This window comes from Megachile rotundata, chromosome 2, assembly GCF_050947335.1.
Source record: "Megachile rotundata isolate GNS110a chromosome 2, iyMegRotu1, whole genome shotgun sequence".
In the NCBI taxonomy this organism is placed as follows: Eukaryota; Metazoa; Arthropoda; class Insecta; order Hymenoptera; family Megachilidae; genus Megachile; species Megachile rotundata.
In genome coordinates this window covers 19,608,052-19,631,509 of record NC_134984.1, presented here as the reverse complement: position 1 = coordinate 19,631,509, position 23,458 = coordinate 19,608,052, and the positions used below count along the sequence as shown (strand labels likewise).

General features: G+C 44.2%; 2 protein-coding genes across 16 annotated transcripts in view; one reads left to right on the top strand and one right to left on the bottom strand.

The window, feature by feature from the left end:
* Positions 1-23,458, top strand: part of Rim (Rab3 interacting molecule) — an 86,233-nt gene that overhangs the window by 9,188 nt on the left and 53,587 nt on the right. For 12 of the 15 annotated variants that reach the window (XR_013037275.1, XR_013037273.1, XR_013037278.1 and 9 more), the window contains exons 2-5: positions 387-591; positions 15,686-15,958; positions 16,995-17,216; positions 18,096-18,330. Coding sequence is in view for 1 of the 15 variants with exons in the window: in XM_076528929.1 (XP_076385044.1) it covers positions 387-591; positions 15,686-15,958; positions 16,995-17,216; positions 18,096-18,330 (935 nt within the window). In the remaining 14 variants the exon portion in view is untranslated. Of the gene's footprint in view, positions 1-386; positions 592-12,564; positions 13,177-15,685; positions 15,959-15,979; positions 16,115-16,994; positions 17,217-18,095; positions 18,331-23,458 lie in introns of those variants that run through there. The other 3 variants (XR_013037277.1, XR_013037283.1, XR_013037284.1) reach the window with 3 other exon arrangements.
* The window catches only part of neb (kinesin family member nebbish), a 53,716-nt gene that overhangs the window by 28,834 nt on the left and 1,424 nt on the right, over positions 1-23,458 (bottom strand). The window lies entirely within an intron of this gene.

Here is a 23,458-nt window from a genome sequence, read left to right as displayed (position 1 = left end):
TTGTGAAAGTACTGGCAGTTTCCGAACTTTAACAGGAGTTGCAAGGAGATTTTAGCTTCTCTTGATCTATGTTATCTACAATATATTGTAGATACAATCTCATGCTTTACACAATATGATTACTATACTGAGCATTATGGTCATTTACACTGGAAGTTCAATTTCGGGTCGAAGACAAAGTACAATAAGAGATTTATAATTTTCACTGTGTTTTCATATAAGCTATTTAAGACCTGTAGATCGAGTGCTAAGATTCGTAATTTTCTGATTAGGCCCCATAGCCCCTAGCGCAGGAAAATATCGCGTTCATGTTGATCAACGATACAATGCTTGCCAGCGCTTTTGTCCAAAATGATTTTCTGTAATATGTTTGTTGTTGTCCACAGACGAAAACAGGACGAGGTGAAGATCCTCGAGGAAAGGATACGGGCCTGTTCGGAGAAACACAAGAAAGCGGGAGTGGAGTTGCACGCCACGTGTCACATATGCCTGAAAACCAAGTTCGCCGACGGCGTCGGCCACATCTGCAACTACTGCAGCATCCGGTGCTGCGCACGCTGCGGCGGAAAGGTCACTCTACGGTCGAACAAGGTAGGGGCGAGATCGGAAAAGAAGCGGCAAGATATATTGTCCGAAGGAGAGAATCGAGTCTTCCTAGACTGCAATCACTAATCCTCTTTGTTTTTCGCTGCGAGTTCGCGTTTTAACGTTCCATGGATTTAATTGACTGATCGCAGCTTCGCTCATGAACCGACTCTCAGCGAGATGTATGAGGTTGGGAATTAAATGTTTGATAACTGACGTGGGGGTTGAAAAATCGTCACAAATATGGTACATCAAATGGACAGAGTAATGTCTAAGCTTCTTGTACGTTAATCTTCGTGTTCATCAAAATTTCGTTGAGTATTTTAGGTATGCTTAACACGACCACGAAACGATAGTAAAGTGTCCTAAAAATCTAGGAACACGGTAAATTCTTTGACGTCAAAATGGAAATGGGTACTCGGGTTCGCCGTTACTATCACTCGGATTAATCTCGAACGTTTCTAAGACATTTCTCCTCCCTCGTTTACAGTTGAAAAGTCTGAAACGAGTTGGTAAGGAATAGAGTGCCTTTAAGAGAGAACGGTCCGCGTACGGGCGCTCGATAATCCTCTATTTTCCTTTTAATTACGGAAACCACTTAAATTTAGTGAACATCCACACTTTGAGGGATCACAAGTTTTATTTGTCGTCACGCCGGTCAGGCTCCCGACCGAAAAAGATTCATTACCTAAATGAAGGGATCAAAGGAAATCCTCTGTGACGGTGCATTGCGGTACGCGAGCAACGGGAAACGCCTGGCTCTGGTGACATTTCAAGGCTCGTTCTTTTCCAATAGCGGTAGGGGCTTGGAAAATCCAAATAAATTCTCCGCTGTGTGGGAACGTTTGAATTCTCATCGACGGCCGCTCGTAATCGTCGCTGATGAGCCGGTTAGCTTTATCAAAAAATCGATTCTGCCATACGCTGCGTTTAAGTTTCCACTCGAATCGAACGCGAAGAAAGCTGTGGCTGATCGGGACTCCATTCGTCGAATTTTCAGGAAACCGCTGCATTTTTACCACTTTATTCGACTACACGTATACACCAGAATATCTTTTGACTTGTTCAAGTGTTAAGTTTGTAAATGTTTTAATTTCTATGCCACTCGAGTGGTTTCCCATGAGAAGTCACTAAACTAAGTATTCGATAGTATAGAGTTAATTTTGTAGCCATTGTACAGATTCTAAATAAACGATGGTCGAACATGTATTTATTAGATAGACGATTTAAAAAATTCTGCTCGTACAGCAACTTTGAAGAAGTTTGTGGACGTTTTAATTTCTATGCCATTCAAGTGGTTTCCCATGAGAAGTCACTAAACTAAGTATTCGATAGTAGTAGCCATTGTACAGATTCTAAATAAACGATGGTCGAACATGCACTTACCAGAAAGACGATTTAAAAAATTCTGCTCGTACAGCAACTTTGAAGAAGTTTGTAGATGTTTTAATTTCTATGCCATTCGAGTGGTTTCCCATGAGCAGTCACTAAACTAGATATTCGATAGTATAGAGTTAATTTAGTAGCCATTGTACAGATCCTAAATAAACGATGGTCGAACATGCACTTATCAGAAAGACGATTTAAAAAATTCTGCTCGTACAGCAACTTTGAAGAAACATCCTAATCAATTTACTTTATTCAATCAACAGTCTGCTATACTTAACCGGCGAACGTGGCAATTTTCCAGCTAAAAATAGAACTGCGAGAAAAAGTGTCGATTTCATCCATCGTTTATCCGTATCATCCGAAAGACACAATCCTATTAAACGAGCCAACCCGTTCGCCATTCTATTTAGAGGTGTGCGATTGCGTAACCCAGCGTCCAGGTATAGTTAGCCAACCACCTATAGGTGCGAGGAGTCGGACAATCGTACAGTCTCGTTTCCGTTTCTTCCAGATTCGCGGCCAAGATTTCATTGATCAAAGTTATCAGTCTAACCGAGCCGGTGACTTCGAGTTTCGAGTCAGTTCTCACTACGAGAGCATCGATTTGCGTGGCTCGTGCGAGGACCTTCGCGTGTACCGACGATTTCGTTTATCGATCCTCTGACGTTTTTTGCGATTTTCGTTACTCGATGGGATTTAACTCAATATGATATTATTATGATGTTATGCATATGTTACATTGTTAGGTAGACACATTCGAGGATTTCTGGATTTCTAGATAGTTGGACTTTGAGTACTGGATCTTCATAGAACTATGCTTGTAAGTTTCATCACATCTGTGGATCTCTAGGTGTCTCTAGACTTTTAGACTGCTAGATTCTTAGATTTCGACATTAATAGATATATAGATCTCTAGATTCCTGGACTTCTAGATATTTAGATCTCTAGATTCCCGGACTTCTAGATATTTAGATCTCTAGATACCTAGATCTCTAGATTCCTGGACTTCTAGATATTTAGATCTCTAGATTCCTGGACTTCTAGATACCTAGATCTCTAGATTCCTGGCTTTCTAAATATCTAGATCTCTAGATTCCTGGACTTCTAGATACCTAGATCTCTAGATTCCTAGATCTCTAGATTCCTGGACTTCTAGATTCCTGGACTTCTAGATTCCTGGACTTCTAGATTGCTAGATTGGTAGATTCCTAAATTGCCAAATTGCTAAATTCCTAAATTGCTAGATTTCTACATCTCCACATTTCTACACCTTCAAATCTCCACATCCCTGGATCCTCAGAACCTCATACTCCTAAATCCTCATATTTCCAAATTCCTTGATCCCCGATCCCCACAACTCCAGCTCAGTCCCCACATTTCGGGTACAGAAATAAAGTAGTATTCTACGAATTCCATTTATTCAAATTAATCCCGATCACACCGTGGCGTAACAGCACGTTATCGAAGATTCCAGCGATTTCACGCAGTTCCAGGTTCCGAGGTTTCGCAGAAAATTGGATCCACGAGGCAGTGATTTATAGCGACTCAAGGCAGTCCATTTATTCCCCGCAGCGAGGAGATTTCGGTATAGCGACAGGTCGGTTAAAAGTGCAAGCGATCAACGTTGGAAATGTCAACTTCCTGGAAACGATTAAGAACAGTCGCGTATCGTGAAGGAAGATAACCGGCGCGTATCGGTAGCGCGCGCCTGAAATACGTGGGAATAATTGACCTATAGCTGTAACTAGACTCCCTCTCTTCCAACCCTCGCGTCCACGTATGTGTGCGTAGAGTACGTGGGCGTAATGCTATCGTTAAATAGCCAGCCAACGAATACTCCATTTATACGTCGGTGTTTTCCTCGCCGGTCGTGCAATTTCGATGGGATTTTCATCAATGGGAATGAAATAGGACCTACTGGTTCAGTTGCAGTTTTTCTCCTGTTCATTTTGCGTCCGCTTTCGAACTCGCGTTTGAACTCTTCGTAATGCTTCGTTGATTCAACGTTGATCGCTAGTCTGCGGATTATTAGATGGAAGAAGAATAATTATTGTCTGCAAACGTACGAATTAGGAAAATGAAAGTTTGAATACAAACGCTGATAGACATAAAGGGGCTAGAGCGATTTCGATCGTTTTTATGATAATTCTTGATAGACGTTCTTTTCCCGGAAGGATTCGCCGAGTTCAAGAATTGCTTGTTCTCGTATATGGCGGCTAGCGTGGAACGGGCAATTTAACTTCGTTTTTGAAAGCGTCGCATCCGGTAACGGAGAAATAAGAGCGTCGGGATGGTACACGTACAGAGAATGCATCCGCGTATTTCAGCCAGCAAGCGGTGGGTATAATAATAGAGGCAGAGGCCCGGAACTTCGGCTTACAACTTCCTGTAAGTTTATTGGTTTTCCTCGTACTTTCGTCTGGCTTAAGAAATGGAGGTTGGTCGTGCAGTCGGTTAAAGCGAGCCGGAAGTTGTTTCCTACAACCACGTAACTCTATAAAGACTGAATAGCGCAACGACCAATACATCCGTTTATTTATTTATTTACTGGCCTTAAGATTGTTGTACAGCGGAGTAAACGAGGTTTCGAAATAATGGACCGAGTACTTTATATCGGCGATGGACAATTCGATAAACTGTCACATTACCTCGGGCACATCCATGAACTTGTTACGTATAAAATATCATCGCATCGTAAAGAACGATAAGTTTGTAATACTTTAAAACTAACTTAGAAATGTTGATTCGGAAACTTTTACAGCCTCGTAATATTTCTGGGAAGTATTTAATCTTCAATTCCAGACTACCTATTTAAAGGAAAAACTGTTAGAAACGGGACGGTTTCCATTTACGAACTACCCCTGCTTTTTCTGCCGGCGATATTAACCCCCTAATATATCCTCCCCAACAAGTGAAACTTCAGCAACTCCAACAAACCAGCACTACAACACGCTTCCCGGTCGACCAGAGCGAACGTTCGAGCGTCTCATTTAATATGCCCGAAAATACACCGTTGACGGGGCGAAACACGCGCATAGCTCGTCGCACGAGCCCCAGGGCCACACGCAAAAGCACGATGATAAACGTCACCGGGCGCGTTACGACATCATCGATCCGCCGGAGCAGAACGCCCGTCAGCTCGCCCGCTCACTCGCTCGTTCGTACGGTACACAAATGCTCGTTCAATTACTCTAGCTGCCGTGTCCGCGCCACGGGTGTTCTTCGATTCGTTAGATACCGTTAGGAACTTGCGAAATGGGCATTTGGAAATTCGAGAAATTTCAGAATTTAATGCTGCGAGGATTTATGGTTACTGTATAGAGTTTCGTGTGTGTCGATATGGGCTATTCGTTGAATTACGCGGTGTAATTCTAAGCGTTCCATCACTGCGTTGTATTGTTACGAGTTGAATTTCCATGCGTTGTATTGCCACGCATTGTATTGCCAAGCGGTGGATCACTATGCACTGAATTTGTGCGTGATCTATCGCCATGCGCTGTATAGCCACGCGTTGTACTATCACGAGTGGAAACTCCACGCGTTCTATCGCCACGCATTGTATAGCCACGCGTTGTACTATCACGAGTGGAATCTCCACGCGTTGTACTATCACGCGTGGAATCTCCACGCGTTCTATTCCCACGCGTTGTACTACCACGAGTGGAATCTCCACGCGTTGAATTACCACGCGTGTAATTTCCACGCATTCTATTGCCACGCATTGTATAACCACGCGTTGTACTACCACGAGTGGAATTTCCACGCGTTGTATTACCACGAGATGAATTTCCACGCGTTGTACTACCACGCATTGTATAGCCACGCGTTGTACCACCACGAGTGGAATCTCCACGCGTTGTACTACCACGCGTTGTACTACCACGAGTGGAATCTCCACGCGTTGAATTACCACGAGTGGAATCTCCACGCGTTGTACTACCACGCGTAGAATCTCCACGCGTTGTACTACCACGAGTGGAATCTCCACGCGTTGTACTACCACGCGTTGTACTACCACGAGTGGAATCTCCACGCGTTGAATTACCACGAGTGGAATCTCCACGCGTTGTACTACCACGCGTAGAATCTCCACGCGTTGTACTACCACGCGTAGAATCTCCACGCGTTGTACTACCACGCGTAGAATCTCCACGCGTTGTACTACCACGAGTGGAATCTCCACGCGTTGTACTACCACGCGTGGGATCTCCACGCGTTCCATCGCCACGCATGGTATAGCCACGCGTTGTACTACCACGCGTGGGATCTCCACGCGTTGTATCGCCAAGCGGTAGATCCCAACGCATTGAATACCTACACGGCCTATCGCCACGCATTGTATAGCAGCGTATTGCACTGCTACGTGTTCCATTGCCACGCGTTGTATCGCCAAGAGATAGATCTCCACGCTTGCTATCGTTACGTTGAATTCCCACGCGTTATATCGTCACTCGTTACTATATAACGAGTGGCTATCACGCTGTAACCCAAAACGTAGAATCTTCTTCCGTTAAATTTCCACGAGTAACATCGCTAATTGTTGAATCACCACATCGCCACCTAAATCCTTAACTGCTGACCGAGTCTTACCGCAGGCAATTTGCAGTGTATACGGATTAAAATTCCAAGGTGATCCCATCTAACGCGTGACTTTTCACCCTTTTCGTTTCCGGTCATCAGGACACCAACCACCCCCGTCATTTTTGTCCGCTTTTCTTTTTTTTGCTCCCGTTGCTCGGCGTACGGTTTCCAGTCTGTCTCACTGTCTGCGTGGGAGCCTATGAATGGGGCGCGTCCCTGCGTGACGTCACCGAGCGTGTAACGGGTAGGGGGCTGGGGTCAGGAATGAAGCGCTGGGTGGACGAAGGTGTGGGTGGACTGTGGATGGATGTTGGGCGGCGTACAGGGGAGGAAACGTGACGCAACATATTGATCTAAGTTTCGTAGGGAGGGTCGGCGGTTCTGGGGGCGGGTGGGGAAGCAGGAAAACGGGGTACAAGGTGGCCGGTAAATTTACGTTGTTCTTCGTTTCGGCGCGGTTGTCCCGAGTGTTTGGTGTGCTCAGCACGCCGATCGAGGGGAAGGAGTGGCTTTGAAGCGGCATAAGCGTGGGCAGAAGGGTTGCTGTTGGAACCTGCGAGTCATCGGTGTCTCTGCATTTCTCTTAATGATGTAGCTGTTATGTCACCGCGACCCTGTCCACAAAATTCTAAAAATTCCTTCCTTTATAATTTCTTCTTTCTCAGCCTTCCTCAATGACTATTTGCATCTTCGTATTTCTTCTTCAGGGCTGCGTGTGGATTCAGTCAATGTCAACTGAGTCCATCCTTTTGCTCTTATACTCTTCAGAGTTAATCTCACTTTTTCGTAATGAAAATTTTGCGAAAGGATGTGTACATTCTGTTGAGAGAAAGTACAATTAACAATTAACATGATTAATGCAACGAATACGATCTACAGCTCAAGAGCTGAACTCGTACAAGAGTACATGTGTCTCCTCAAGAAAAATATAAGAGTTTCTTGAGATTAAAAAATTGTATAACAATTAATAATAACGTTAAAGATTAAACATCAGGATGCCAGTAGCCATCAACGTGTTCATTGACGAAGATGGAGGTAGAAACGATCGATCGCAGAGAACGAAGAGAGCAGGAATGTCGGTGTATCGAAACGAAGGATACTTCCTCGGACAGGGTTCGAGTAGAATTACCGTCAGTGCCTGCTCGTCTCTGACATAAATACCAGAGATACACGCGTGCATTCGCCGGGACACAATGGATCGACACACAACCTTGGAACGAGGCAGCTTTTGCTGCTATTCACCCCCGCGTGCCTGGCTGCCTTCCGGAGCCTCAGTAATTTCGGCACGATCGGTCATTAATCGAAAGTCGTTGTAATTCGATGGGCTACGCGAACTATGCCAACGTTGCATCGATGACGGTCACGATCTTGAAAGGATTGGGAATGTTGTGGCTCGTCGCACGAACGAAAAGGACAATAATCGTCGTTCTACACATTTTTCATCGAACTGAGATTCGAAAGAGATCTAAACTCGCCAAGCGGTGGATCACTATGCATTGAATACCTACGCGTTCTATCGCCACGCATTGTATAGCCACGCGTTGTACTATCATGAATGGAATTTCCACGCGTTCTATCGCCACGCATTGTATAGCCACGCGTTCTACTACCACGAGTGGAATCTTCACGCGTTGTACTACCACGAGTGGAATCTTCACGCGTTGTACTACCACGAGTGGAATCTTCACGCGTTGTACTACCACGCGTAGAATTTCCACGCGTTGTACTACCACGAGTGGAATCTCCACGCGTTGTACTACCACGCGTAGAATCTCCACGCGTTGTACTACCACGCGTAGAATCTCCACGCGTAGAATTTCCACGCGTTGTACTACCACGAGTGAAATCTCCACGCGTTGTACTACCACGCGTAGAATCTCCACGCGTTGTACTACCACGCGTAGAATCTCCACGCGTTGTACTACCACGCGTAGAATCTCCACGCGTGGTACTACCACGAGTGGAATCTCCACGCGTTGTACTACCACGCGTAGAATCTCCATGCGTTGTACTACCACGCGTAGAATCTCCACGCGTAGAATTTCCACGCGTAGAATCTCCACGCGTAGAATTTCCACGCGTGTTACTACCACGAGTGGAATCTCCACGCGTTGTACTACCACGCGTAGAATCTCCACGCGTTGTACTACCACGAGTGGAATCTCCACGCGTTGTACCACCACGAGTGGAATCTCCACGCGTTCTATCGCCACGCATTGTATAGCCGCGCGTTATACTACCACGAGTGGAATCTCCACGCGTTGTACTACCACGCGTTCTATCGCCACGCATTGTATAGCCATGCGTTGTACTACCACGAGTGGAATCTCCACACGTTCTATCGCCACGCATTGTATAACCACGCGTTGTACTACCACGAGTGGTAATTTTATACATTTACTTCGTTACACCTATCATGTTCACCATCTAATTTTTAATTATTCAAGGATGATTTTTTAAGTAACCTCTTCTCGTTTCAGAAAAATATTAAACAGCAAATTTTTTGTCATATTTCATGCGCCTTATTTGCAGCACAATGCAAGGAAAAGTTGAATAAAATCGTGATTCGAACGATCGTAATCTTATCTGCGGTACACACTTTTTCGTGACAGATCGGAACAGCTTTTCGTGACAGGCTGGCGAAAAGATCGGTGCTCGAGGATGATTAAACGCGAGCTCGCGTGATGCCCCGGGCAACGAGTCGCGGCTGCGTTTCACATAAATAAACCGCGGGGTAATTGAAAGTTGCCCAAGTTTCTGAGGCAGCGGGCTTCCTCGTCGAGGCATCTGTCGTCCCTCGACTAGCTTCTTCCTCCTCGGCTACGATCGGAGAGAGAGTCTTGCGGTGTGTATGTATGTAGGACAAGTCGAGAAAAGTTTTGCTCGCAAAGTTGTTCCGAGCTCGTGACGCTAATGTACGCGGATTCGTGGCGTGGCCCTCGTCGACCGAAAAATCGAGAAGCGAAAAGGTCGAAGTTGCTCGGGGACATAAACCATCGTGAATAGCGGCCCGATCACAAAGCCTTTGCATAGTAATTAGCTGTTTACGTAGGCGTGCGCCAAACTTCTTTCATATATAGTTGCGGACGAAACTTCGGAACGACTGGTTTTTTGATAAATTGTCGCAATATATTATAGATATAAATTGCTAATTGTTCTTGTAATCGCGTGCACACAGATACTCTAATTGATACTCTGCTCCGTACTCTGAAGGAAAATTTTAGGAAGTCCTACTTCCTCTAAGGAAGAGTACAAAATACTGGGTATTTTGTCTCTGGGTCTGGGTACGAGGAGAGTTCTGAATAAATTCTATTTAATGCAGACGTAAACAGAAAAACTAGAATAAAATATCTTTATATAAATTTTTTAATTAACCCGAACTTTGCTCCGTGTATCTTTAGAAGACGACGTTGTCCTCAATTATTCCGTTTCGTTCGGACGCGAATGAACTTTCATAATCCGTGTAAATTATCTCAAAGAGCTCACGTTGCGAGTATTTCTTTTGCTTGTCCATTCGTCAGTATTATGTTCAAGTATAATTTCAGGTCAGGCTTCAAAAGATCGTCTCAATGCGACGCGAGCGTAGGACGGTGTAGGCGTTAGTTAGGTTCCAAGGATCGTCTCGGTGCTGATGCTACTCGGTGCACAGATTTTATTATCTTCAAGCTGAAACTTTTGTTTACTAACTCTTCACCGCTACTCAAATATAATCTTACGGTAGATTTCGTATCATAACGAAATTATAACTTTTACTAACTTTAGATTAATTCTAAGGTAATGTTAGTATTAATGTCAAGTGGCACAACGCAGTTATACAGCTTGTTTGTCATTGCATACTTCAATGACTTTATGTATCTGATTCGTAAGGAGGTGCACGCGTGAATACTCGGCAGACGAGTACTCGACGTGTGAATATTTGCATTCTAAGGTAATGTTAATATTAACCCTTCGCACTCGAAGGTAATTTGACTGTTTGCAAACAGCAACTTTAAAACTTAGTTAAAAAGTTAAATGAATTCTTTTGAGGTTCTTATTTCTCTACTAATAATTGCCACTATTTGTTCGTTTCACTGTGTTTATACATCACACGTATCATATCAAAGAATCAGTTAACACTAAAACAACCAAACTGGTCAAATGACCGGTCCACAAGTTTCTTTTTATAAGGTACACATTTTGTTAAAGTACATTCTTTGAAATCAGCATTGATTTTCATCAAGGTAAAGAACAAATGTGTGTACTAATTTATGTTTCGTCGTTTGTTTATTTATTTTTTAACTTCATTTTTAATTTCAAATTAAGTACACATTATGTATTGGTAGGTTTAGTGTTAAAAAATAGTTATTTCGAATTGTTGTATTAAATAAAATGGCGACTGAGAGTCACCTCCCGAGCGCAAAGGGTTAATGTTAAGTGGCACAACGCAGTTGCTTTTATACAGCTTGGTCATTGAATACTTCAGTGACTCGACGTATGTGTCTGATTCGTAAGGACTCGAGGTGCACGCGTGAATACTTGGCAGACGAGTACTCGACGTGTGAATATTTACCGCGCGAGTACTCCGCGTGTACTCGACGCAAACGAGTACTTAATGCATGAATATTCGACGCGCATCGAATATATTAAAAGACGAACCGTTCAATCGACCGAAGCGATAATTCGTCGCTAGCTTTTCTGGCGGCTATAGAGTACATTTACTGGCGTCGTGGCGAGTTATCGGATTGGCTTGAACGAGCCTATCGATCCCTTCGTTTCTGTACTCGAGGCAACGGGACGTCAACGTCCATGCCGATGTTCTATGCCGTCGTCATTGTCTGGTCTCGGACAGCGGCGTCGTCGTCGCCGTTGACACTGACTGCGTACACATGGGCCCGTGATAAAGTAATCTGAATTAATTGGCCTCTAATTAATTAATGCAAATCACCGAGCCAACTCGCTTCGAGCCGCCAAACTAATGATCATTTACGTTACGGCCGAACACGCAGCGCCGTGTTCTCGTTCCCTTGGTTCACCACCCTTGGCCGGCTTTGCGAAGGAGGGGTGAGATGACTCGAGGGCCAACCCCTTCTCTCTACCCTTCCACCACCACCGCCACCACCAGCGACACCAGTAACCAACGTTTTTCTCTTTTTAGGCTGAGCAAAATAGCGCACACGTACATACGTACCTACGTACGTTTGTACACGCTTGTTCATAAATCATGGGGCATTTACTATTTTCAGCTCCACGTTCACACTGTAGCGTAGGTAGTTAGGTGTTTAGTAGTCGAATTTCGAATAAACGTTCACCCTTCCAGCAGTTGCTGTAAAGAGTAGCTACATGATCGTGTATCGAGTACTCGAGTACTCGGACCACGAGTCACGACGTATTAGTTTGTCGATCAGTTGGTGACACGTGGTAGCCAAGTGTCAGTAGACAAGAGTCACGTGGTCACGTGTTGATTATTCACGCGTCGACTAGCAGAACGTCGAGTGGTAAGGTCTCGAATAGTCAGGCATCGAGTTCTGGAACATAGAGCAGTCAGGCGTCGAGTATTCGATCATCGAGCAGTTAAGCGTTGAATCGTGAGGCATCGAGTATCGAAGTGCTCGATAGATGGTCGTTGCGATCATTACCGTCCATGAACACAAAACTGTCGGCGACTCGGAATAAACGGAATATTCGTAACCTAGATTTATCCGAAAATAATAAGGTATCCCATGACTTCTGGACGCGAGTGTACACACGTACGTAGGTACGTACGAAATGTTCGGTGGGTGGGCGAAAAGGGTGCCGCCTAGCAAGGGGGATGAACGAGGCTGGGTGGAAAGGGGTTGAGCTCTTGACATATTGCTACCTAGGCAACTCGACGAAGTGCTCTTCAGCCTCCCTCTGCCTCCTCCTGTCTTTCCTGCTTCGTTTCTCGCGTACCCTTCCTTACCCCTCTCGGCTCTACTCGTTCGTTCTTTCTTCCTACCATTTTTTTTTTCACCCTTTCTTGTTCGGTGCATTCTCTGTTCCACGGCCGGGCCACCAGCAGTCTGCAGCGAGGTTCGGTCGACGTTGCAAGTCTCTCGACGGAAAAGGGAGAAAAACGTGCACGCGTTCGTTCCGTCGATCGAGAATCATCTTCGCGAGTTTTTCCGCTTGCAAAAAAGCAACTTCGTATACTCCCGGGGTTCGTTTCGACCCTCTAATCTCGTGATTGAACGAGACGATGGAAGCTCTCGAAGGCGCGCCCGATGTTGGATATTTTTAACGTTTCTGCGAGGACCTGCATCGCCGAATCGCGTTACAGCCATGAAATAATTACGCTCGGCCGTGGAAAAGCGTTTTCGACAAAGGAAACCCTCCTTTCATCGGAAACTGTTCACTTATTAAGCGCGGCGCTGCCGAGAAGGTAAAAATAAATTCGCGTTTGAAAAACTGGGACGACCGAGGAACGAGCCACCGTTGGATCGACGATGGCGGTCGTTGGACACATCCAAATGGCCGTTTCTGGCAGCGCGCGGAGAAGAAAAATTCGCTCTCGGGAACGGAAATCTCAAATGTGATCGTAAAGGTGTCAGAAATGAGTGCAAATATGAAACAGTGCTAGTGATTCGTTTCACGTTATCCTCCATCTGCGTACATACTCTTCAGGTATTTATTCCTTGCTACTCTTAACAAAATCTAAGAGTACGGTCGTAAAAATTCGTCGATCAAATCGGGTTTGATTCAATTATCATCTATAGAGATTATTTTGTGAAAATCGTTATTTCTCTAGGCTGTATTTGGAAAATTGTACTGAGTGTTTCTGAAAAATATTAAAATACAGATGACACAAAGTTCGTATCCCTAATACTTCAAAGTCACGTAGACAAAAAACAATCGATTTTTCCGAACTAGCGAAAGGTTATTCCTCCTTAATTTGCCTCTGAAGCAACCCTTATCCGCTCGATTGCTCCTCGAGCAAGAGCAAAACAGCTTCACGGTCTGCGTTAAATCGCAGCTGATTCGCGTTGCCTAACGCGAGCAAACACGTATTCATTTGCAACGGTGTCCTCGGTTCGCGGATTAGCGGAATACGGGCTCGTGGGTCGGGATTGGTTTCATCGAGTAATGATAATGGGCAACGATAATTGTGCAAACGCTGGCGTGACCGAACGTATCGATTCATCGCGATATTCACCCGCGAACGAGCCGTCCCTGGACCTCCGCTTTCGTTCTTCCGTAATTGCCTGACGTTACTCGAAACTTACTCCGAGAGAATGGAGAAAAAATTTGCTACGTTCCACTTGTCCCACGTTAACTGGGTTCAGTGATTTTGACCGAGTTCCGTTTATCGATCAAATAGAACACCGTTTTCCACAAACTTTTCGTGCCGCCGACTCCCGTATTTTTTGGCAAATTGGCAGAGGTATATTCGATTAAAGAATGTGAATAGAACAATTCAAATTTTTTGTTGCTTTGAATATTGTAATATTACTGGGGTAGTTGGTTAAGGTTGAGTAATTAAATCTCAGCAAGTCCAATATCGAAAATCGTGAAATAAGTAAAATTAAGTGAGACGTTGAATAGTCTAGTGAAATATTGAGTAGTCAGTAGTTGCGCTAGCTGGTGCAACGACGTTGTAACGAACAAGAATATCCAGAGTTTGAATCGCGAAATTGTTGGTTACACCGATATTGAACGATACCGGCATTGTTCCTCTCGCGAGTACTCGAATCGAACAAACTTCGAGAAACAGTCAAAGTTAAGGGAAAAGCGTATTCTTGGAGGTGATTATTCATCGGACGACCCGTACAATGAACGCTATGGCTAATAATTAGCGAGCCGTGGAGCGTTTTGAAGGATGAATAGGCGGACGGAATACTCCATCAAGATAAAGCGTGATGGATGGACCATTTAGAAACAAACCATAAAACAATGCCCATGCCGGTTCCCATCGATAACACTTTCCATGCCCATTCGTGCGTATTATTGTACGAACTACAATGGTCGCGAGCAAGGACACAGGGACGATTCTGAACGCTGTTGAATTACGAGAGGCAGCTTTCAGCGTCGCAAAGTCAACGGGATTAAAACCTGTCGACCTTTAGACGACCGATATTTTTTGCACTTCGTAGCTTCTGCTTACGATGGACACACTTTTCATCTTCTTTGATAAATTTCTCTTTCATCAACGGTTCGTCCCTTCCCAAGGCTTCGAGGGTTTCGTTCTATTTGTTTCAATGTTTCCCAAACTGCGATTTCGTATCGATTCCAGGGAAATTTCCTTTCTGCGTTTAATAATAAAATGACATTCGTTTGTCCTGTGCGGGTATTGTCCTTAAAAAGAACTCTCAACAGAGCTCTCTTAGTATATTATTTCACTGTGTAGATAATACTAGTTACGTCACTACACTGGGTGTTACAGAAGAGTTATTTGTAATTTTTGTTGGTAGAACAAGAGTCGAGTTTTCCACATTTCCCGGGAAAATTGCTCGACGAATCAACTTCTCGGCTCGTTGTCCCTTCTGGGTGGCGTGTATTTTTAACGCGGTACCTCGTTCCAGCAATCCTGTTCGACAAATACGCCGAGCGTGAAACGGTGTCGTCCGGAACGAGCCGCGCGACCTACTCGTCGACGCGAGTACGCGCGTTTTTAAGAACTGCAAATTGAAGCTTGCACCTATGCTTACACGTTTCAATTAGCGTGGTAACTGGTCGACTTCCTATAGATAATTTCCTATTAATATCCTCGCTACAAGCGGTGACCTGGATCGATCAGTTCCAGGACTCTTTCCCTCTCCTCGCCCTTCTCTCTCGTTCTCTCTTCTGCGGTGCTATGGATTATTTTAGTTACTGCGACGATTTAACGCGTAACGAGATCTCTTTTAACGTCGATCAAATCTCAAAATTCCCTCTCAAGTTCCTGCAGGTCAACTCGGTACTTACGTTATGTATATTAATTTCAACCCTAATATCCGTCGAAAGAAGTTGGATTCGGAATCTCGATATGAAGTAGCTGATCCAGTTATAATTAACAACGATCGATTTTGCGAGGTACAAAGTCCTCGGCTTTCTCGAGCTCATCAAGATCGAATCCTTAAACCTTTGAGATTCCAGAGCGTTCCTCGACGTTTGATACAATGGCGATAATCAAGGTGGCGATCGATGGTGATTTCAGGTAATATGGGTGTGCATCCTTTGTCGCAAGAAGCAAGAACTGCTGTCGAAGACCGGACAATGGATGACGAAGACGGGCCTGGCAACCGGGGACAACGCGATGCTGCGACGGATGCAGGACATGCAGGTGGGTGGTCCTCCGGGACTCGTGGACCAAACTCAGGATAAAAGACCGAAACTCGAGAGAGCGCACAGCGCGGCCGAAAAGGAGAATTTGCCATTGTTACTAAGGAGCGGAAGTCTGCTCAGAAGACAGTACTCTCAGCAAGAGCAAGTACGATTTACTTCATTCACTTACTGTTCGAACCGCGGGGACCTAGGCTAGGTCCCTGGGGTCGTTAATAGCGCTCGTGCACGCACTGTTGCTCTGGATGTGCAAATAAATGACAATACAAGCTGCAAAACTGCTACGCTAACGAATTCGGTCGAGGCAAGTCGATGTTTTTGGTATAATCCTCACTGTGCATCACACCATTTTATATCATTTGTCACGGACCCTCGCTGTCGTAGCTTTGGACAATCCGCGTATTTTGCCGGCCATTTTCATTCTTCTCTTCGGAGGTTTCCTCTCTAGTTTTCATTCCCTCCATTTCACACAAAATCTTATCAAGAATACAGGTTTTCCTCATCAAATCACACATATCTGTAAATACCTGATAAGAGGACTAGCCTATGTATGAGAATGTAGGTATACCCTAGCGTTGGTATACTATAGAGACTTTTTATTGCATCAATGTATTAGCGGTAGTACATGTGTCCACTAACGTACTCCTACGTAATGTGGACACTTACGCACTAGTGTGGACCCGTCCACAATGAATAGTTCACAGTCAAGATTCTACCAGTAGGTCTCCGAAGAGAACTCTTCCTTTCCATCTCCCTTTCGCAACTCTGCCAAAGTTTAATTCGGAGCAAAGTTCCTTAACGAATATTTAATGGACTCTATGTTGCCTCGTGCTTTTGTACGCATCGACTGTGCTCAGCGGCTTGTCCAAAGGTACACACACCTCCAATTGCATCAAATCACCACATGCTGATGAAACAACGCAACGATCGCACTTTGTCTGCATCTATCACTGCAATCACCACACGCCACAACCCGAATCTTACCACAGTGGTTCTCAAGCTCTTCATATCATTTAGAGTTTAAAGTCGAAATCGCATTCAAGATCAATAGTCACAAATTCTCATATCAAGTTCACATCGTTGTGAGTCATTTCAGTGAACATTGGTACATTTCATATTGAGAACCACTGCATCGTAGTGTTTGTCGTACGTGCAAGAAATGGAAGTTTTCGTGGCGATTTCAGGGTCCAGGGCGTCGATTGTCCACCAGCGATAGCGGGGTGGATATGTCCGTATCGCCTCACGCGAGAAGTTTGCCAACGCCACACGTAGCTCCTTCTCATCAAATTCAACAAGCGCCGAGACATCCGGACGCGTACGCCGAGGATGACCCGAGTTTGTACAGAGGCGAGATCGACGGTCTTATGAAACAGCTCAACTACCAGAGACAACGACCGATCTATTCGGTGAGTCCTTTCGGATCGAAGCGTGTCCAATGACGTTAGCACTCGAGAGAGACTTGGAAATTAAACATTCAACAAGTATACGAGCTGCGAACGCGTAGGAGCGAACCGCTAACGATATTCTTACGTAGGCGGTGCTCGAGGGATCTCTAGACGAGTAGCTTCGGGAGGATACGTTAGCGAAACCTACAGAGTTTTTCGCTTTAAAAGACTTTGTCATTTTTTCTGATTTATTCTTGGAGATTATTTTTTTAGACTGATATAAATGATTGAACGTTAGGTTATCCTCTTTGAAATAACATGGGCTGTTTAAAAATTTCGCTAAAAATACATCAGTTAGCTCATCATATTTTTTAAAAACTCAAAGAACGTCTACATCAATAATGTAGATAAAGAATGTCTACATCAAAATGCAAGAAAATTTTGAATCTTCAAAATTTTGAATCAAAAGGTTCGTTACATTTTAATATTAAATACGACAAAACTTAAAACAGCTTGAAGACCGATTCGAACGTTAGAAGGTTATCCTCTTTGATATAACATGGGCTGTTTAAAAATTTGGTATCGATAAAAATACATCAGTTAGCTCCTCATATTTTTTAAAAACTCAAAGAACGTCTACATCAATAATGTAGATGAAGAATGTCTACATCAATATGCAAGAAAATTTTGAATCCTGAAAAACTTGAATCAAAAGTTTCGTTACATTTTAATATAAAATACGACAAAACTTAAAAGAGCTTGAAGACCGATTCGAACGTCGTCACAGAGGAAAGTGCACCTAATCCCATAAGCAATTCGGGATTCCTCTTTCAGCGACTAAGGTCCCAGCAGGCTGACGCTTTTACCATGTTCATGAAACATGGATCCTCTGGCTTTCAGGATCAGAATACGGATCTCGCGATGACATATGGTCAGCCAACGGTAGAAGCCGGTCCACCACGTAGCGCGGTGCATCCTCCTCAGCAACATTCGGTGCATCAAACGCAGAGCGCGCATCCCCCACAACCGGTGGGTGGACAGGGTGGTCTTCAGCCTCAAAGAAGCTTCAGCAGCAGCGAGGAAGAACGAAGCACACCCGAGTGTGCCAGCGACGAGCCTGACGAGTCCGAGAAGGGTGAGTCCATGTTCCATTTTTACTTCTCTGTTCTCTAACTTAAAAAAAACGTCGGCGGACAACTATCTCGCGAATCGATTACTCGTTCGCGAAACTGGTCGCGGATAATCGTTTTTCTCGATCGTACTACACAGTTTTTCTTTTCGAAGCTATACCGATCTTTCTTTCTGTAAGTATGAGTTTTTATTTACTTGCATTCTTTTTATTGTTCGATTCGAGTCGCGATTAAATGAGGTCACTTAAGAGGAAGTGACGTGATTACAACTTTTTATAGAAATTTGTTACACCTTTTAAGTTTCTATATAATTTTTAAGCTATAAAGATTATTAAAAGTTACTTCCTCAAAATGTCACATCGGAGTCGCGTAAATTGAACAGCGTTTCTACTTTAAGTTCTGCGTTTAAATTGTAAACGATGAAGCCGAAGGATCGGCTAGGACGAAGACGTTGCGGGAGCTAGCTGACCGGTAGGGTCAGCTTTGCCCTTGAAACTCGTTGCACGAGAAGAGAGCCACAGGCTTTCCGTGTCACTGGACAATTGGTTTACGGAGAACGTGTGCACCTGTATCGCGATATTTACAGGCGAGCCGACGAAGGAAAGTGTAATCGACCGATCCGATGCTCATGCAGTCTAAAAAGTTTCTCGCTAAACCCTACGTACGCGCGTGTTTACAAAGCGATTAACAAAGCTCCACCCACCCTTGGCTAGAGGAGCTCGTTCTAGTAAATCACGAGGCCAGAAGCTGCACCCTCGTAGTAGTCATAATTTTTGCTAGGAGAACCAGATAGGAACAAACGATATCCGATTGAAATCTCGGAATCTTTGACCTCAAAAAATTTGTATTCTCTACAAAAGGTTAATGCGGGACGAGAGAAGACTAAGAGGTCCTTACTTGTGTTCGAGTTAATCTCTACTTAAGTGTCCATCCTGAGCTCGAACGCCTCCACAATCGACAGGTTGAAATTAGAATTGAAATTTCGGCCAGATTAGTGGTTCTCTGTTGGCCCGTTCGAAGCTGGAACGGAAAGAATATCCGCGTGAATGGAATGTTTGAAATGGGAAAGTAGGTCTGCTCCGCGCGGGCAGATCGCCTCGAATGGGGTGGTGGATGAAAAGCGATAACGCGTTATCGCGAAGGCGCCGGCGCGAGTGGAAGCGTAACCGGGTTCCTCCTTGGCTAATGAGTAAATTTAGGTTACCAACGTTAGCTGGATCCGCCTCGTTCTACCAGCGTACGCGTTCCCCTGTGTTCCAGAGAATCACTCGACACACAACCCGATGCTTTTTATGCGACGCATTCGAGCTTTCGGTTTCGAGGAGCGGCCGAAGTCGAGAGAATGCGCGTACATGGCTCATGCTTGATTAGCGATGAGATCGGCGAACCGTGAACCGATTCATCGAGGTGCGCATCATCATCATCATCGCGAGAGAGGGAGAAGCTTCTCTACAGCATCTCTCCTTGTAGCGCATCCGTGTGTCCTCGTTCGTCTTCGCTCACTTCCCATTAACGTTCTTCTTTCTTCGACACTAGCGACCCGCTCTTTGCTTCCGACAAAATGGCTTTTCTCAAATTTCTAAGCGACTTGTACACTCTGTTTTTCTTCCAAAGTTTCAAGATTAAAAGAATGGCTATTTATCCTCATCAAGATGCGGAGAATATGTCTACCGTTGTCGAGTATATTTTTAATCTATATATCTCGTAAAGAGCTTCCGAGGAAACACGGGAGTTTAGATCGTGCTTTTTATTCGCTGGAAAATCTTTACCAGTGAATTTCCTTCCAATTTTTCCAATCCTCTTGTCGAGTATCGACTCGGCCAGACACGCGTGGACTCCTGATCGGCATCCTAGCTATCCTCGCAGCCGTTAAGTCCTTGATCGGATCTTCATGATCGTGTATCGAGGCGTATCGTATGGTATCCTGCGGGAATTCTCGGGTTCTGCCCTCCCTCGGTCTCGTCGTTGCATTGATTCTTGCTATCCTCTTGCCCGCCCCTCCCCGCTGTATCTTTCCTTACCATTTATGTACCTTTTTATTCTTGCGTTCATTTTATCCGCGCAAACTTTCATCTTCTGACACAGTTAGCCGTGCAAATTTTTACCTTTTGACACAGTTATCCGTGTAAACTCTTATCTTTTAACATAGTTATATCTTGGCCTACAAGATCAAACTTCGTTTCTTCTAACTTTGCGTGTCGAGTTCTTTCTACTCCGTCAATCGAGTCCATTTAATTCGAGTTTAATTTACGGAGATAAAGGTGCAGGTGTAAACCAAGGAGGTATTCTTCAGCCCAAGTTTCGGCACTATTTTTTCTATCTTTAGTCTCCTTTCATTCTTAGATCTTTCAGAAATGATTTTCCATCCACATTTTCCCCCTTCGTTCCAGCGGCAGCCTTTCCAATCCATCCAGCTCGTTCGCGACGCCCACACGGTCGTGGTGACGTCATGCGGCCAACACGTGGGCGAATTCAAACATCTACCCGTTTACTATTTCCGGGCTGGTCTCCGCGGCAAACAGAAGCGGAAAGTAGCGACGCTCGAAAACAGCGCGCTTCTTTGAGGCATCCATTCATTCGGCGAACCCTTTTCGGGGATCGCTTTCCTCGTCGACAAGGATGTTCGACGGACGACGACGGCTTTGCATAAATGCACCCGGCTTGTACGTCGCGCACGTAGGTGATCCTTGCTTGAATAGATCCTTCACGGTGCTCGTGTTTACGCTGCTCGTCGTTTGCTTCTTGGAATCGATTTTCCTCTCGAGCTCTCCCTCTCTCCCCCTAACAGGGGCTTGGAATTTTCACCGAAAGAAGAAGCTCGACGCAAGCGGATTCTGGATGAATATGAAGTTGCAATTTCTTTGGGGTCGGTGAATTTGTTAGCCCTCCCCGGAACCGCTGTTGTCTCGAATCTTTGGAACAATGGAATCAAGAATGTAACAGCCAGGGAAATTGTGTTTGCCTTCGCGTACAAGTGAAACAAGTTTCAAGAGGAATCTTGAGTTTGTTAACCCTCCGACATGGAATATTTTGACGCTTCATTTGTTTCTAAAGATCTTACGTGAGCTCGAGGCTCTTACTGCACCCAATGCGATATGACACGTGTGACAATCAAATTCATGAAAATCTATCGTCTGTCAAAGCATATAGCAGAGCAAATTCGTGTAAAAATATAACGAGACTGATGGTGTCATGGGAATCCGTCGGAATTACGGAGAAGGGATTGAAAGATCGTAGAAGTGCTGCTAAATGTTGCATAGCATCGAGGTAGACGCGTCAAAGAGAAAGCATCCATGGAAAGTAAATACGTACAGAATTATGGATCGATCGGTTAAGATTGATGCTAGAAGCTTTCGAGGATAAGTGATTATCGAACCGAAGGGAACAGGAGAGTCATCGACGTTCCTTTTTCATTATTTGTTCTCTCCGAGCCTCGCAGAGATCTTTTTCGTTCAATTTTTAAAGAGAAGTCCATTTGCAGCGAAACTACCCGGGAAACCTAACGTTCGAGTTACCCGGTATTCCTTTTCCGATATGCCATATCGAACCGTACTCTTTGTGCATCGACCTTCGGGACATGCCTATGGCACGGACTTTTCTACTCGGCTGTTTCATCGAAATTTAATCCGAACATACTGATTTCACGGTACCGAACCGCTGGGACTCGACTTCTCTTTACAACTTCGTTTACCGACAACTTCGACTCGTGAACTCTTCGGGTCTTTCTCTTACTTTATGAATGGCATAGTTGAAATGTCGGGGGTTTGTTGTGTTTAAAGGTACGAGACACTGAAACAACGATATTTGTCAAATTATAAATTTCTGAAGTATACTTTTCGTATCTTAATTTTCGTTTCTATAGCTTAATACATTTAATGCACTTTATTTGTACGAAGCATATGTGTACCGCTAATTAACGCTGGCCACAATATTTCTTGCGACTCCGGACTGGTCTTAGCTAGATTAAAAGCTTACAAAACACCCTGGTGTTACAGACTCTGGGAACCACGGCGGTATAATCGTACGCGTTACTACTTCCTCGTGCACCTGCTCTCCGTAGACAAGTTGCACGTAACGCAAAACATTAGTCGCTTGATCTCGAAGTACCTCAGTTGCAACGGGTCAAATACAATTAACCTAAATCATACTTGTAACACAGTGAAAATTCACGTATACGGTCAGACCGTAATACATTTCTTTGTTACCGTACAACCTGATAAGAAATTCCCGAGGCAAAGACATAATTTTCGACGAATTTTAACAATTTAAATTAATAAGAATATTCTCACAGGCAATGTAACTCGTACAATCAGCAACCTGTTCAAATATTCAAGGAGCAAAGTTTGAACAAGAACTGGCCAACAGAGACTTGAAGTACCGCGATAAGAATTTTTAAAGGCGGAATTGTTAACGCGCAATTCGAGAATGCAGATTTCATTTATTGAACCCATGGAGACCCTGGAATTAGGAATTCTAGAATTGGAGATCATTTACGTACTTTCGGATTTGAGCACTGAGGGACACTAGGAGAAAACTGGATTCTAGCTTAAGAATTGTAGAAGTTATGGATTGTAGGGTTAGGTATCTTGGAATGTAAGAATGTTAGGAGCAGAGACTTCTATGAATTTTAGGGTGTAAAAACGTTAAATTCTAGGAAAATCGCAGGGTCTAAGACTCCTGGAAATGAAGGATATCGAGATCTGTAGATTCCGGGATTTAGATATTCAAAGAATTGTAAAATGATAGACCAGTATACCACCTGAAGGTGACTGGAAGCAATCCATTGTAGAGTTAGGCACCTTGGAATGTAAGAATGTTAGGAGCAGAGACTTCTATGAATTTTAGGGAGTAAGAACGTTAAATTCTAGGAAAATCGCAAGGTCTGAGACTCCTGGAAATGAAGGATATCGAGATCTATAGATTCTAGGATTTAGATATTCAAAGAATTGTAGAATGATAGACCAGTATACCACCTGAAGGTAATTGGAAGCAATCCATTGTAGAGTTAGGCACCTTGGAATGTAAGAATGTTAGGAGCAGAGACTTCTATGAATTTTAGGGAGTCAGAATTTTAAATTCTAGGAAAGTTGCAGGGTCTGAGCCCTCTAAAAATAAAGTATATCAAGCTCTAAA